General features: G+C 42.1%; 1 protein-coding gene across 3 annotated transcripts in view; it reads left to right on the forward strand.

Annotated features, from left to right (window-relative positions):
* The first annotated feature begins 4,521 nt into the window (after window positions 1-4,521).
* Window positions 4,522-15,249, forward strand: part of Thoc2 (THO complex 2) — a 104,068-nt gene continuing 93,340 nt past the window's right edge. For all 3 annotated transcript variants that reach the window (XM_048336908.1, XM_048336909.1, XM_048336907.1), the window contains exon 1: window positions 4,522-4,609. In XM_048336908.1, coding sequence (XP_048192865.1) covers window positions 4,539-4,609 — 71 coding nt within the window. In that variant the 5' untranslated portion in view covers window positions 4,522-4,538. The remainder of the gene's footprint in view (window positions 4,610-15,249) is intronic.

The raw sequence follows: 15,249 nt of genomic DNA on the forward strand, positions 1-15,249 counted from the left end.
TAAATTTGTCTACAATAATGAATCATGAAAGGATCAGAGAACATTTATATCTTTGACTCTCCTTGAAATTTTATAGAGAATAGAAGTTATTGAAAGTCATTGAGGTATATTTTTCTCGTGGGAGACTTTAGAACTAAAGTCAGTGAAGACATTAAGGGATTAATTATATATCAAATCTGTGAGGGAGGAGGTAACAAACAGTACAAGAAATGTACCCAATGCCTAACGTATGAAACTGTAACTTCTCTGTACATCACTTTGACAATAAAAAAGAAAAAAAAATAAAAGATTTCTGCTAAGAAAAAAAATCTGAAACTAGATCATAATGTGCTATATTTCATATTATGTTCTATTAAATCCATTGTTCTATAAAGATATTAGATACAGCTGGTGGGAAACAATAACAATTACTTATTTACTATTGGTTCAACCTATTCTCTGCTGGTAGTGGCCTTAAATTTAAGGCCTGCGTGCTGTCCCTTACTTTTTCCACTCTACCACTTGAGCCACACCTCCATTTCCCCTGATCCTGCATTCTGAACACAGCCTATCCCCAGAACTGTTTTTCAATGCAAATGAATGTGGTTTGTTTGAAATAATCTGCTAAATTTATAAGGCAAGCACTCTTGCCACTAGGCCATATTCCCAGCCCTCTGCTAAGTTTAGAAGATAGTGTTTCTTTTTTTTTGACCAGTCCTGGGCCTTGGACTCAGGGCCTGAGCACTGTCCCTGGCTTCTTTTTGCTCAAGGCTAGCACTCTGCCACTTGAGCCATAGCGCCGCTTCTGGCCATTTTCTGTATACGTGGTGCTGGGGAATTGAACCCAGGGCCTCATATATACGAGGCAAGCACTCTTGCCACTAGGCCATATCCCCAGCCCCAGTGTTTCTTGATTTGAATCAGTGGGTCTAGATGATAGCAAATTCTTGGTCTTATCAGAGAAAGAATTCAAGAATCAATACAGAGATTTAAGCTAGACCAGGTCAGTTAATGTAAAGCAAAGGCATATTAGACCAAAAATGTACCCTTCATGTGAGAGGATAGGCAGTCTCAAGATGGAGGGCCCCAAGACTATGCTTTTATTGGGGGGGGGGGTCTGTGGATATGAGAGTGGTCAGTCTTGGAGAACTGTTGTATGGCACTGACTTCTAGAAACTTGTTCATCAAATTATCTCACAAGTTGGGCAGGGGTGTTCTTGGCTTTGGATAGTCAGATCAGGGGTGTTGTTTTACACACATTGTGGGGGCTGTGGCTCAGGAAGACCCTAGTGCATATCACCAGTCATTCTGTTGATATCAGTAGTCTAGGATGGTGTTCCCTATCAGTATCAAGCTATCTTTTTCTTTTTCTTTTTTTTGGCCAGTCCTGGGGCTTGGACTCAGGGCTTGAGCGCTGCCCCTGGCTTCTTTTTGCTCAAGGCTAGCACTCTGCCACTTGAGCCACAGCGCCACTTCTGGCCATTTTCTGTATATGTGGTGCTGGGGAATTGAACCCAGGGCCTCATGTGTAAGAGCAAGCACTCTTGCCACTAGGCCATATCCCCAGCCCCCTCAAGCTATCTTTTTCAGCTAACAGATTTCCTAACTTCCTGCCTAACTCCTATATCAATACCAGCTCTAAAGATTATATACTAACACATCTGTGTATTTTGCAAATATCTCTGCAAAATATGTACTCTAAAAACTATTTTGGGGGCTGGGAACATGGATTAGTGGTAGAGAGCTTGCCTTGCATACAGGAAGCCCAGGGTTCCATTCCTACTGCACAACATATACAGAAAAAGCCGGCAGAGTCGCTGTGGCTCAAGAGTGTTAGCCTTGAGCAAAAAAGAAGCCAGGGACAGTGCTCAGGCCCCGACTCCAGGCCCCAGGACTGGCAAAAACAAAAACAAAAACGGAAAAAACCCCACTATTTTAAGTACCAGTCCTGGTACTTAAACTGTGAGTCTGGTCACTGTCTGTGAGCTTTTGTGCTCCAGGCTAGGCCCCTAGCCCTTGAGCAATAGCTATGCTTCTGTACTTTCTTTCAGGAACTGGTCACAGGACCTGGTCACTGTTACTGAGCTTTTTGCTCAAGGCTAGTATTGTAAAATTTGAGCCTCTGGGTGTGTATGTGTATGTGTGTATGTGTGGGTGTGGGTGGGTGTTGACTTTGTTGCTTAATTGGAGACAAGAGTCTCTTGGTCTCTTGGATTTTTCTGCCCCAGCTGGTTTTGAACCACAATTCTCAGATCAGCCTCCTGACTAACTAGGATTACAGGCATTAGCTACCAGTACCTGTCCTGATGATTCTTTTTTTTGTGTGTGTGTGCTGGTCCTGGGGCTTGAACTCAGGGTTTGGGCACGGTCTGAGTTTTGTGCTCTCCCACTTGAGCTATAGCTCCACTTCCTGCTTTTTGGTGCTCCATTGGAGGTACAGTGTCTCATGCCTTTCTTGCCCTGGTTGGCTTTGAACCACGATCCTCAGATATGGGCTTCCAGAGTAGGTAATGAGTCCAGCGTGAGGGTTGTTTCTTAGAAGACTGTTTTTTACGTAACTATAGTACAAGTATTTAAAGCAAACCAACACTGATACAGTATTTCGTGCGTGTGTGCGCTGATCTTGGGGCTTGAGCTCAAGGCTTGGGCACTGTTGGGCATTTTATGGTTAAGAGATAAAGGAGTCTCAAAAGCCAGGTGCTCACACCTTTTTTGTGCTTTTTTTTTGCCAGTACTGGGGCTTGAACTCAGGGCCTGAGCACTGTCCTTGGCTTCTTTTTGCTCAAGGCTAGCACTCTACCACTTGAGCCACAGTGCCACTTCCAGCTTTTTCTGTTTATGTGGTATTGAGGGATCAAACCCAGGGCTTCGTGCATGCTAGGCAAGCACTCTGGCGCTTAGCCACATTCCCGGCCCTCAGACCTTTAATACTAGCTACTCAGGAGTTGAGATCTGAGGATCACAGTTCATAGCTAGCCTGGGTAGGAAAGTCCAGCAGACTTTTGTCTTCATTTACCAACCAGAAAATTGGAAGTGGTACTGTGGCTTAAAGTGGTAGAGTGCTAGCCTTGAGCAAAAGGGGTCAGGACAATGCCCAAAAAAAGTCTCACAGAGTTTTCTTCCCTGGGTTGGCTTTGAACCACAATCCTCAGATGTCAGTCTCCTGAGTACATAGGATTATATGTGTGGGCCATTGGTGCCTGGCAATATTTCTTTAATTTTTTTATTAGCTTACATTAGTTATCTGGGAGAGGATGTTATGGTTATACTTCTTCAGCTTTCACTGATACAATGTTGTTACTTTCCAGATTAAAGTTTAGTCAAGTGTGGTAATAATTTTCTTTATAGCAAAAGAAAAAATCTGGTTGGGATCAGATGTTCTTGTCTTTTAGAAGTCCTGTTTGTGGTCCATGACTTAGACACAAATTTTGAAGAGTGAAAGCCAGAAATGTTGTAGATTGCCCCTAAGCATGGATTTGTTTCAAGTTCTTTCAGGGTTAAAGTCAGCTTATGCAAATTTTGGAGTGATTTGTAAGTAAAAAAAAAAAAAGCCTGGGGCCATTGGGCTCACACCTGTAATCTTAGCTATTCAGGAGGGTGAGATCTGAGGATTCAGGTTCAAAGCCTCTCCAGGCAGGAAAGTGGGTGAAAGTTAGAAAAATATTTTTTTAAGTGGTGCTGTGGCTCAAAGTGGTAGAGCACTAGTCTTAAAGAAAAACAAAACAAAACACAAGGCTGTAGTTCCCAGGCCCTGAGTTCGAGCGCCCGTACCAAAAAAAAACAACACAAAAGAAAGCTAAAAAAAATTTCTTTGTATTTTTTCCCAAGATGTTCTTTGGCATTTCTGGAGGCAGTTATTTTCATTTTTGCAGCACAGGAGGATTAAATTAGTACCGTCATGAGGTTTACCCGCAGAGAACTTAACTTCCTGTTTTGTATTAGTAAGTAGCTCAAGAAATAACTTTAGCATTGGCAAGTAAACATTGTTTCTTTATACTTGGCAGATCAGGACAGTACTGAGAAGACTTCACATTGCTTGACATAAGTTAAATAGGAACCTTCCCCATTTGTGTCAGGTTTATTTCTGAGATAACTTTTTAATCTCCTGTCGGTATCTTACTGCAGATCGGGTGCTGCTTGATGGAGGGCAGAGGATACTGTTTCTTGTGTCCCAGGGGCTACTAAAACGTCCCGGCTACAAGAATTACCTGGTTGAATGAATGATTGCGGGTAGACAAGAAGACAAGGGTGGCTGAGGCTGAGTCAGCGAGTCTGCCATTTGGCCCGGGCTAACGAGAAGCGCGGGCGAGGATCGGGGAGGGCGCGGACCCGGGAGGGCGCGGACCGGGGAGGGCGCGGCCGGCTTAGTCACGGCGAGAAACGCGCCCCAGATGTGGCGTAGGCGGCCCGGCCTTGCCCTTCGGTCGGGTGATACGGAAGGTGGGGCGGGAAACTGAAAACCGAACTCCCAGCTCCCGGCATTCCCCGTGGGCGGCGCTCCCCTTTGACCCTGCGCTCGCGTGCTACACATCCGGGCTTCTGTTACTAGTGAGGGGAAGATGGCGGACGCAACCGTGGTGCTTCCCGCAGAGTGGATAAAGAACTGGGAGAAAACAGGGAGATGCGAATTGTGAGTGTCGCTGCCACAGGCAGCTCCACGGCCTGGCCGGGTCAAGGCGTGTCGACAGTACACTTAAGTGTGGTGGTAGGTTGGGGGTGGGGAAGGGGACAATGTACCCCCTCCCCCACTGGGGCGGCGGTTGTGGGGTTGGCTAGGAGTTTCGAACTCCGGGAACGAAGGTGTTGGTAACTGTCGCCGTTCTCCCGCTTCCCTTCCGGTCTCGCTAAATCCCCCTACTTGTACCCAGTGGCTCAGCTCCGTTGATCTCAGCCGATTTGTCGTTTGGCCCCTGTGGGTCTCCGCGCTGCCGATCGCGATTGCTGTGGTGTCTTTTTGTCCCCGTCTGCCTGAGCTCACTTGGCTCCTTTCTTTATGGACCTGAGCCGGAGCGATTCGGACTTTGCATTTCTTTCGGTGCCATTTCTCCACTCTGCACCCATTCGACTCCTCAGTTTGAAGCCAACCTCCTTTTGCCCGAAGTCTGAGGAGGGCGAACTGTCCTGGACACTCTCCCTCCTCTGCGCTGCCCAGAAGCCTGGGGTATCGTGAAGAACCCCGTTTGGCATCTCTCGTCCTCCCGGGGAGAGATAATCTTGGACTGTCCTGGCCTTGCGCAGCGCCGCGGGCCGTGGGGAAGTGTGGCTGGGATGCCATTCTCCCCGAAGATCTACAGCACTTCTTTGCTCCGTCTTTTCAGCTGTAGAACGATTTCGGGTTGGAGTCAACTTTCACTGCAAATGTTTCCTATGCCCCGCTATGTCCTGCTACTGTAAGTCATGGTGGCCACTCGCCAAGCTTGACTACCAACGAGAACACGTTTCCTTTGCTCCTAAAACTTATTATTTTATTTTATTTTTCCTCTCGGTAATATGGAAAGCAGTCGTTTGCCATACTTGTGGTTTCCTAGCCTAAAATAGCGCTCCACCCCCACCTTCCGGGGGGGGGAAGGAATTGTTTAAGCTACAAAGTTAACCATAGATTTAAAAACGAATAATGTTCTAACTTCTCTTCAATCGCTTTGGAAGATTAAAGCTTAGTCCTGTGTGAGATTAATATTTATTGGCGATTTGGGTCGTCTGCCTGCACCCTACCCCGGTAGCTAGTTTACTGTGGCTAGTGGGAGGGCTTGAATCTTGGAACTTTGTTTTTTGGAGCGTCGAGCCCTGCCGCGACTGCGTTGCCCCATCTTGCTCTTGTAATATTGCCAGCCTATAAGGCGTACTCTTCCCCCGCAGCCTCCCTTCCCCCCTCACACTGTTGTATGAAACTTAACAGAATGAGCTTGAGATTGGATTGCCTGAATAAGCGGCCGTCTTAGCCACTTAACTAGCTCAGTGACCTTGGGTAAGTTCCTTAACCACTTTGACTGTTTCCCCTTGAGTAAATTGGAAATAATAAGTACTCTACTCAAAGGATTGTTATGAACACTAAATAATGCCTGTAAAGCACTTGGCTCATAGTAAGTGCTCAAGTGATAGCTATTAAAAGTAATATTATTCCAGCCTTTCGATATTTAAACATCTCTGGACAACTCTTACGGATAAAAGTCAGGTTTAGCGATTAATTGCTGTCTGATTCCTTCATGTGTATATACTTATACCCAATTCAGAGGCACTTGAAGGAAAGGGATGATGTATCCTACTTTTTGTTCAACACCCCGTTCAACATACTTACTGGCTTAATAATGCAGGCATAAATCTATTTCATTTTTGTAATAGCTAGGAACATTTTCCAGATTCTTGTGTTAACAAGTAACTAGCAAGTTACAAGCCTCCTATCAGGTCCCTTATTATGAAGAGAAGATGGGATAACCTAACTAAACCATTTTCATGTGTTGTAGTGTAATTGCCCCAAATGGATAAGCCACTTCATTGTTGTTACACCTTTAAAACCATTTATTTAGAGGTGGTCATGTTTGTAAATTGCTTAGCTTCCTCTTAGCTTGTTTTTCTTTTTCTTTTTGGTGGTGGTGGTACTGGACACAGGTTCTTGTCAGTGAGCTACATCCATACATCCACAGTCCCTCAGCTATTGTTTTTAACAGATTTACTGTTATTGCTTCTACCTTAGAATAACTGGTGAAATTCTTTGCTTGGCTTCTGAATGGCAGGGGAGAAAAACTTAAGTGATACATTTGGTCAAAATACCAAGTTAAACCAGAATTTTGACTTTACTTTATGTATATTTGAATTCGCTTTGTATATTTATGTGATCCACACTGTGTTAAAATTGTGGCTTAAAAAACTGTCAGCAAATGTATTGATTGTATGTATGGTTTGTGGAATGTGGTTTGAATTATAGTAGATCCAAATCAATATACTCAGTTTTATGATTATATTCTGTTATTTATAACATTCTTTTTATGTGCTTAAGTAGTTCTTTGAGATAGTTTCACTGCATATCCCAGGTTGGACTTAACCTTAGCTTCCCAAATACTGGGATTACATATGTGATCACCATGCTCAGCAGAGTTATAGACACCATGAAGTGTTTTAAGCATATCACAATTGGGTTCTTGGCTTTCACTTATATGACCTCTTTCATCTATGAAAATATTGTTACATACAGCTTAAGTTGGGACTTTTTAAATGTCTTATTAAAGATGTTACCATTTTCCTTTTGTTACAGGTGGGAAATAATATTGTAATTAGAAAAAGTGAGCCAGTGGCTCACACCTGTAATCTACTCAGGAGTCTGAGATCTGAGGATCAGGGTTTGAAGCCAGCGTAGGCAGGAAAGTCTGTCAGATTCTTGTCTCCAGTTAACCACCAAAAAAGTGGAAGTGGAGCTGTGTTGTGTCTCAAACGTAGTTGGGTGCTAGCCTTGAGCAAAAAAACATTCAGAGACAGAGCCTCAGTCCCTGAGTTCAAGCCCCATTACTGACCCCCCCCTCCAAAAAAAAAAGTGAAGGTAGAGTGAATCTGTAGATTTCACTTTTAGAGCATGACACATATGTAAAATTGTATCTTAAGTGGATTTTTAAAAATTTACTTTTTGCTGTCATCTTTTCTGTTGGTCAGTTAAAAAATAACCAGTCCATTCTATTCAGCACATAGTCACATTTTTTTCTCTAAACCACTCTCATGAGAAATTACAGGGTTCATTTATTTATCCCCACACCCGAGTCTGTTCCTTGTTTGTTTCTGATGTGGTGGGGTTTGAAGTCAGGGTTTCATGTTTTTTACTAGGCAAGTGCTCTACAATGGAGCCACAGCTCTCTAACCTTTTCTTTCTACCAGTTATTATTATTTTTCTAATAGAGGATCTCTTTTTTTTCCAGCCTGGCCTGGAACCATGATTCTCCTGACCTTGGCCTTCTGAGTAGCTAGGCTTGCAGAACACCACACAACCCCCCTCCTTCCTCTCTTCTCTCTTTTCTCCCCTCCTGTGTCTCCTTCCATTTCTTCCTTTCTTTCCTTTTCTTCTTTTTTTTTGCCAGTCAGGGGCTTGAACACAGGGCCTAGGAACTGTCCCTGAGATCCTTTTCTAGCAGTCTACCACTTGCGCTATAGCTCCACGTCTAGCCTTTTCTGTTTATGTGGTATTGGAGGATTGAACCCAGGGCTTGGTGCATGCTAGGCAAGCGCTCTATCCCTAAGCTACATTCCCAGCTCCTCCTCTCTCTGTCTCTTTCCCTTTCTCTTTTCCTCTCTCCCTCCCTCCATCTATCTGCATCCCTCCCTCTCCTTTCTTTGTACTGGGATTTGTACTCAGGATCTTTTGCTTGCTGGGCAAGTACTCTACCACAAGTTTTGTTAAGCAATTAACTAGAAAAGTAAAATACTTTTCATCTCACAATAGTCCATCTACCACATACTTGTGCCCTGTTATGTTTCCAGACATACCAATTATATTTTCCGTGAAAAATTATAGTACTCCTAAATGTTTGGTTTTACAAAAGGTGTCAGAAAAAAAAAAGGAGAACTCTGAGAATGTAATAGTGTTCTTTCAAGTAATACTTGGAACTGTTACAGATTTCACATCTATATGCAAAGGATTTAAAATTCTTCATATGTGTAAGATATGGACCTTATTGCCATAGTTTTAGCTTTTGTGATTTCATATTATCATAGAATTTGCCCATATTAAGCTAATAAATTTGCATATGCTCGTAGAACGATGGAGAATTCTATTTTTAGTAGAATTCACTAATAGTGAGCTCAGAATATTTTTGTTATATGCAGCCTTAATGGGTTATTTATATTTCTGTTCTTGAAGATGTTAGCTCCAGGTCATTACTTGGCCTAATTTTGAAATTTTAATTTGTTAAATACCTATTTGTTCAAAGAATTTCTTTAAAATAGTTACATATCCAGTAAGAAAAGTTTGTTAGGTCTTATTGATTATTGTTTGTTATAATAAAGTTTTAAAATTTAATTGCCAGTTGTTTTGGATGCCATTTTTTTCTTCTACTAAATAATCTTGGACATTTCAGAACTAGTCTAAATAAATTTGGATGAACTAATGAATGGATGAACTAATCTAAATAAATTTAGTAAATACTGAATTTCTCTCTCTTTTTTTTTTTGCCAGTCCTGGGCCTTCAACTCAGGGCCTGAGCACTGTCCCTGGCTTCTTTTTGCCACTTGAGCCACAGCGCCACTTGTGGCCGTTTTCTATATATGTGGTGCCGGGGAATCGAACCCAGGGCCTCATGTGTACGAGGCAAGCACTCTTGCCACTAGGCCATATTCCCAGCCCCCCAATACTGAATTTCTTGGAAGGCATTTGAGGAGATAAAATTATTCTAAGAAATTTTAGTCTTGGTGGCTGTCTTTTTTCCCTTTTCAAATTTGCTCTGAATTCAGCTAAAACTTTATCTGAAATCTTTTCTTCTATTTGTTAGCTTTAACTTGGCATTGAATGTCTCCCTTTGATCTGTGTCTGAATTTAGTATTAAGTTTTGGTCTGTATTATTATTAGTTTTTTGGTTGGTCTGTTGTGGGGCTTGAACTCGGGGCCTGGAGCGCTGTCCCTGAGCTCTTCAGCTCAAGGCTACCAATTTTGGTGGCTGGCTTTGAACTGTGATCCTCAGGTCTGAGCCTTCTGAGTAGCTAGGATTACAGACTTGAGCCTGTCTTGGTCTGTATTTTTTCAAGGAGAAATGCATTCACAAAACATTGGAGTACATTAGATTATCTAAGTCACTAGTTTCTTTTTAAAAATTATTTGTAATATTTACATATGAGTACTGTTAAATATGTAGGGTTTTTGTGGTGGTTCCTGGGCTGGAACTCAGTGCTTCATGCTTGTTGGGCAAGTAGTTTCCCACTTAAGCCAAACCACCATCCCACTTGAACTTTTTTCCTACTATAGTGGCAGGAACTTAGGTTAGTTTCCTCCTTCAGGGACAAGGACTTCTGTTAATTTGTCCTTACCTATTTCCTGTTTACTTCATAAATACATGTTTCTACATTATATTTTGTCCCAGTAATTATTTTTTGGATATATCTGTTCTAACACTGATAATAAAGGTAAGTATTTTGCTTAATCAGATTTAACCCTTTTCCTTCTTCTTTTTTTTTTTTTTTGATACTGGGGATCGAACCCAGGACTTGCACTTGCTAGGCAAGTGCTTTGCCACTGAGCTACATCCCAGCCCCAAGATTTAACCCTTTTCTGATTGTCCTGTTTTTAAGAAGAGGAAAACAACACCATCAGTCTATATACAGGAAATGGACTTTGAGATGTGAGCATAATGAAGTAGTTCAGGCTTTTGCTGTATTTCCTTTTTTTTTTTTTTTACTGAAAAAAGAGGAGCAAGTCAGGTGAAAAATAAAATATTCATGTTAAGCATTCACAAGGATTGGGACACAGTTCAAAGGGTGGAGCTCTTGCCTAGCAAGTATGAGGCACTGAAGTCAAATCCCAGTACTGCCTCGCCTAATAAAAGATAAAAAGAAGAGACGATATTCCCTCTAAGTAGTGATGTTTTTGGAAGAATGTAAGAAATTTTTCTTCAACATTCGTTGATTTTTAACACAAAGTAGACTTCTGTCCTGTTCTCAGGGACACAAAACAGCATTTCCATAATAGCATAAGCACTCAGTTGGTAGTTAACAGTGACATTTGATGAACAGTTTTTTTTTTTTTTTTTTGGTACTAGTCCTGAGGGTTGAACTCTCAAGTCTTGGGCTCTGTCCCTGAACTTGTTTTGCTCAAGGCTAGCTAGCACTCTACCTACCACTTGAGCCACAACTCCACTTCTGGCTTCTTTTTTTTTTTTTTTTTTTTGGCCAGTCCTAGGGCCGTGAACTCAGGGCCTGGGCACTGTCCCTGGCTTCTTTTTTTTTTTTGCTCAAGGCTAGCACTCTGCCACTTGAGCCACAGCGCCACTTCTGGCCATTTTCTGCTTATGTGGTGCTGAGGAATTGAACCCAGGGCCTCATGTATACGAGGCAAGCACTCTTGCCACTTGGCCATATTCCCAGCCCCTGGCTTCTTTTTGGTATTTAATTGGAGGCAAGAGTCTCAGACTTTTCTGTGATGCTGGGGCTTTGAATGGCCTTCCATAGATCTCAGTCTCCCAAGTAGGTAGGATTTCAGGCCTAAGCTACCCAGGCATGAGCAATTTTCTTTTTTGAGGAAGGTGTCCCCAGTGTTGCCAAGGCTAGCATCAAATTCTTCTGCTGAATTGATCCTCAATCCTTCCCCTCCAAGGGGCAGTTTCTTCATAGTTTATTACAACATCAGCTGGAAATCAGACCAATGAACTTCATGAATTGGAATCCTTTCACTTTCACTTGGATTGCATAGTTTTGTATGCATGTTTTTTTTTTTAAATTTGTTTTGTTTTTGTTGCCAGTCCTGGGGCGTGGACTCAGGGCCTGAGCACTGTCCTTGGCTTCTTTTTGCTCAAGGCTAGCACTCTACCTCTTGAGCCACAGCGCCACTCCCGGGTTTTTTCTATATACGAGGTGCTGAGGAATCAAACCCAGGGCTCCATTTATACGAGGCGGCCAGCACTTTACCACTAACCATATTCCCAGCCACGCATGTGTTACTTTTTAACATTGTATATTTGGTCAGTTCAAAAATTTTGTTTAGCTGAACTATGTTGCTCTTCCAAATATTGTTTAATTATATATTGTTTAAAAACACATTATTTAGTATTGTTGAATCAGGAATATTTTTATAAATTGGGAAGTAGATATCCTCTCTTTTTTCCCCAAATCGTGGGGCTTGAACTCAGGACCTGAGCTTCTTTTGCTTAAGGCTAGCAATTTACCTACTTGACCCTCAGTGCCACGTTCAGCCTTTCTATTTATGTGGTACTGAGGAATGGAACCCAGGGCTTCATGCATGCTAAGCAAGCATTCTACCACTAAGCCAAATTCCTAGCCCATAACAACATTTTCTTTAACCATTCTTGTCAGTGCTGTTTCCACCTCTTAGTTATTGTGAATAATGTTTCATTGAACATAGGAGTTCAGAGTCCTTGGGATCCTGATTTCAGTCCACTTGAATAAATACCCAGAAGTGGGATTACGGAATTAGAGGGAAATTCTTTAACATTTTTTTGAGGAACCTTCATATTGTTTTCTTTAGTGGCAGAATCATTCTTCCCAATCCAGCAGTGTATGAGTTTCAATTTTTCCAGTCTTCCTAATAATTATTAGTAGTTTTTGGGAAATAATGGTGGTTCTGGTAGGTGAGAAGTGGTTTTAATTTGCATTTACCATGGTTAGTGATGCGGGACTCCTTTTCATATACCTGTTGGCTATGTGTATTGTCTTTGGAGCAATGTCTCTAAATACTTTGCTCATTTTTAAATCAAATTTTATTTTCTGTTAGATTGTGGAAGTTCCTTACATATTTCGGACATTAACTTCTCCTCAGATGCAAGCTGAGCATCTCTAATCCTAGAATCAAAATGATCCAAAGTCTGATACTTAATGTGCACTAACATGATTCCACAAGTATAAACTTCCTTACCTGACCTTAAGTGACAGGTTAAGTGACAGGTTGGAGTCAAAACACAGGTATGCAACACAGTTTATGTAGTGGTAGTGTCCTAAAGAGGGAAAAGACCCTCTTAGTCCCCCTTTACTTAGCTGCAGAAATGTCTTTTTTGCACATGCCATGTCCAGATTCCTCTATGCAAAGATGCCTACAGAAATTAATAGAATTCATCTGTATTGTCTTACACAATTTGAAAACATTGTAGAAAACTATCTGTAAGACTACGTGTATAAGGCATATAGGAAACAAATGAATTTTGTGGTTAGACTTGTCTCCTCTTCCCTCCAGACACTCATTATCTATATACAAATATCCTGTGCTTGTGTATGTGTATTAGTTTTATCTTTTTGTCCTGTTTTTTTTTTTACTTGTTCTTTTTTTTTTGTCAGTTCTGGGGCTTGAACTCAGGGCCTGAGCACTGTCCCTGGCTGCTTTTTGCTCAAGGATAGCACTCTGCCATTTGAGCCACAGCTCCACTTTTGGCTTTTTCTGTATATGTGGTGCTGAGGAATGGAATCCAGGGAGTCATGCATGCTAGGCAAGCATGCTACCACTAAGCCACATTTCCAGCCTCATGGCCTCATATTTGTGAGGTAGTTGCCTTGCCATTTGAGCCTTAGTTTTTTTTTTTCTTTTTTCTTTTACTGTAGTTTCTTTTTCAGATAGTGTCTGTCTCATACTATCTTTTTTTTTTTTTGGCCAGTCCTGGGCCTTGGACTCAGGGCCTGAGCACTGTCCCTGGCTTCTTCCCGCTCAAGGCTAGCACTCTGCCACTTGAGCCACAGCGCCCCTTCTGGCCGTTTTCTGTATATGTGGTGCTAGGGAATCGAACCCAGGGCCTCGTGTATCCGAGGCAGGCACTCTTGCCACTAGGCCATACCCCCAGCCCCTGTCTCATACTATCTTTGCCTGATTTGGCCTTGAGCATTGATCCATCTGTCTTTGCCTCCTGAATACCTCGAGTTACAAGTGTGTGCCTCTTTGCCTAGCTGTATTTGTAGACTATATATAGTAAGAGATTTACTGGTTTATTCTTTGTTTTAAGGTATTATATTCTCGGTCTCTAGTGTTCATATGCTATAACATGGATTCTCTGGAGCATGCTGCCCATCTGTGTGTGTGTGCGTGCGTGTGCGTACATGCGCTTATGCTGGAACAGGACCTTACACTTTCATTTGGCTTTTTTATTCAAGGCTGATACTTAAACCAATCTCTACTTACAATTTTTTTTTTTTCTGATTAATCGGAGAGTCTCATGGACTTTTCTGCTTGGGTTGGCATTGAATTGTAATCCTCAAATCTCAGTCTCTAGAATAGTTAGGATTACAACTGTGAACTATCATTGCCTAGCTCTACCCAGCTAGGGTAGTGTTTGGTCCCAGTGGCCCCAGGCATCTTGAGTGGGCCAGATCCTGTCAGCACTTTGAGTCACTCTAATCAAAGTTATATGCTTTTAGCATATTCAGGCAAATGTCTGTACAGTACAAGAAGGAGAAGAATGTCTTGGGTTTTATTATGAATATAACTTTGATCTTGCAAATCTTCAGTGAGTCTCAGGATCAGATTTTGTTGAAACTCACCCTCAGAATGGCAGCTACTTAATTGAATTGAGGAAATTGCTTGTTCTGAATGAAATGGGCACTGGTGGCTCATGCATGTCCATCATCTTAGTGATGGTCATCAAATGGTGGCTCACGCCTGTAATCCTAGCTACTTAGGAGGCTGAGATCTGAGGATCTCTCGCCAGTCTGAGCAAGGACAGTCTGTGAGACTCTTGTCTCCAATTAACGACTAGAAAATTGGAAGTGGAGGTGTAACTCAAAGTAGTATAGCACTAGCCTTATTCACAAAGAGGCTCAGGGACAGTGCCCAAGCCCTGAGTTGTTCAAGCCCCATGACCAAAAACAAATCATCTCTACTATCTATTTTGAAATGGTTGGTAACCATAATTATCATGGGATGCTATACAGAACACTAGAAGTTATTCCTCCTATCCAGGTGCACATTGGTGCTCCTTTAATCATCCTCACTCTACTTTTCTAGGATTCAGTAACTGATACCTACGAAGTCAAGTTTTTAGCTTGCCTGTGTAAGTGAAAATGTTTCTTCCTCAGCCTGACTTATTTCACTAAACACAATGTCCTCCAGTTTCATCCATCTATGTTGCTGTGAATGACAGAATTTGATTTTATTGCCTAAATAATGTGTGTGTACAGATGCCTCATTTTCTTTTTTATTGGTTTGTTTTTATGGTGCTGGAGATTGAACGTAGAGACTGGATAAATTATTCTGAGCCCAACTCAATTCCCTACCCTTTGTTTTGGAGGTACTGTGAGACTAAGGACCTCATATTTGCTAGCTAGGTACTCTGTCATTTGAGCGATGCCTCTATCCCTTTTTTTGTGCCTGTCTTGGGGTGTGGACTCAGGACCTGGGCACTGTCCCTGAGCATTTGTGCTCAAGGCTCTTTGAGATACAGTGCCATTTTTGGCTATTTTTTTTTTTGTAGGTTGTGGGGCTTTAACTTAGGGCCTGGGCACTGTCCCTGAGCTGTGTTCTCTCAAGGCTAGAGCTCTATCCCTTTGAGTCCCAGCACCACTTCTGTTTTTTTTTTTTAGTAGTTAATTAGAGATAAGAGTCTCTCTGTGACTTTTCTACTCTCAGCCTCCTCAGTAGCTAGGATTACA

This window comes from Perognathus longimembris, chromosome 28 (assembly GCF_023159225.1).
Source record: "Perognathus longimembris pacificus isolate PPM17 chromosome 28, ASM2315922v1, whole genome shotgun sequence".
Taxonomy (NCBI): Eukaryota; Metazoa; Chordata; class Mammalia; order Rodentia; family Heteromyidae; genus Perognathus; species Perognathus longimembris.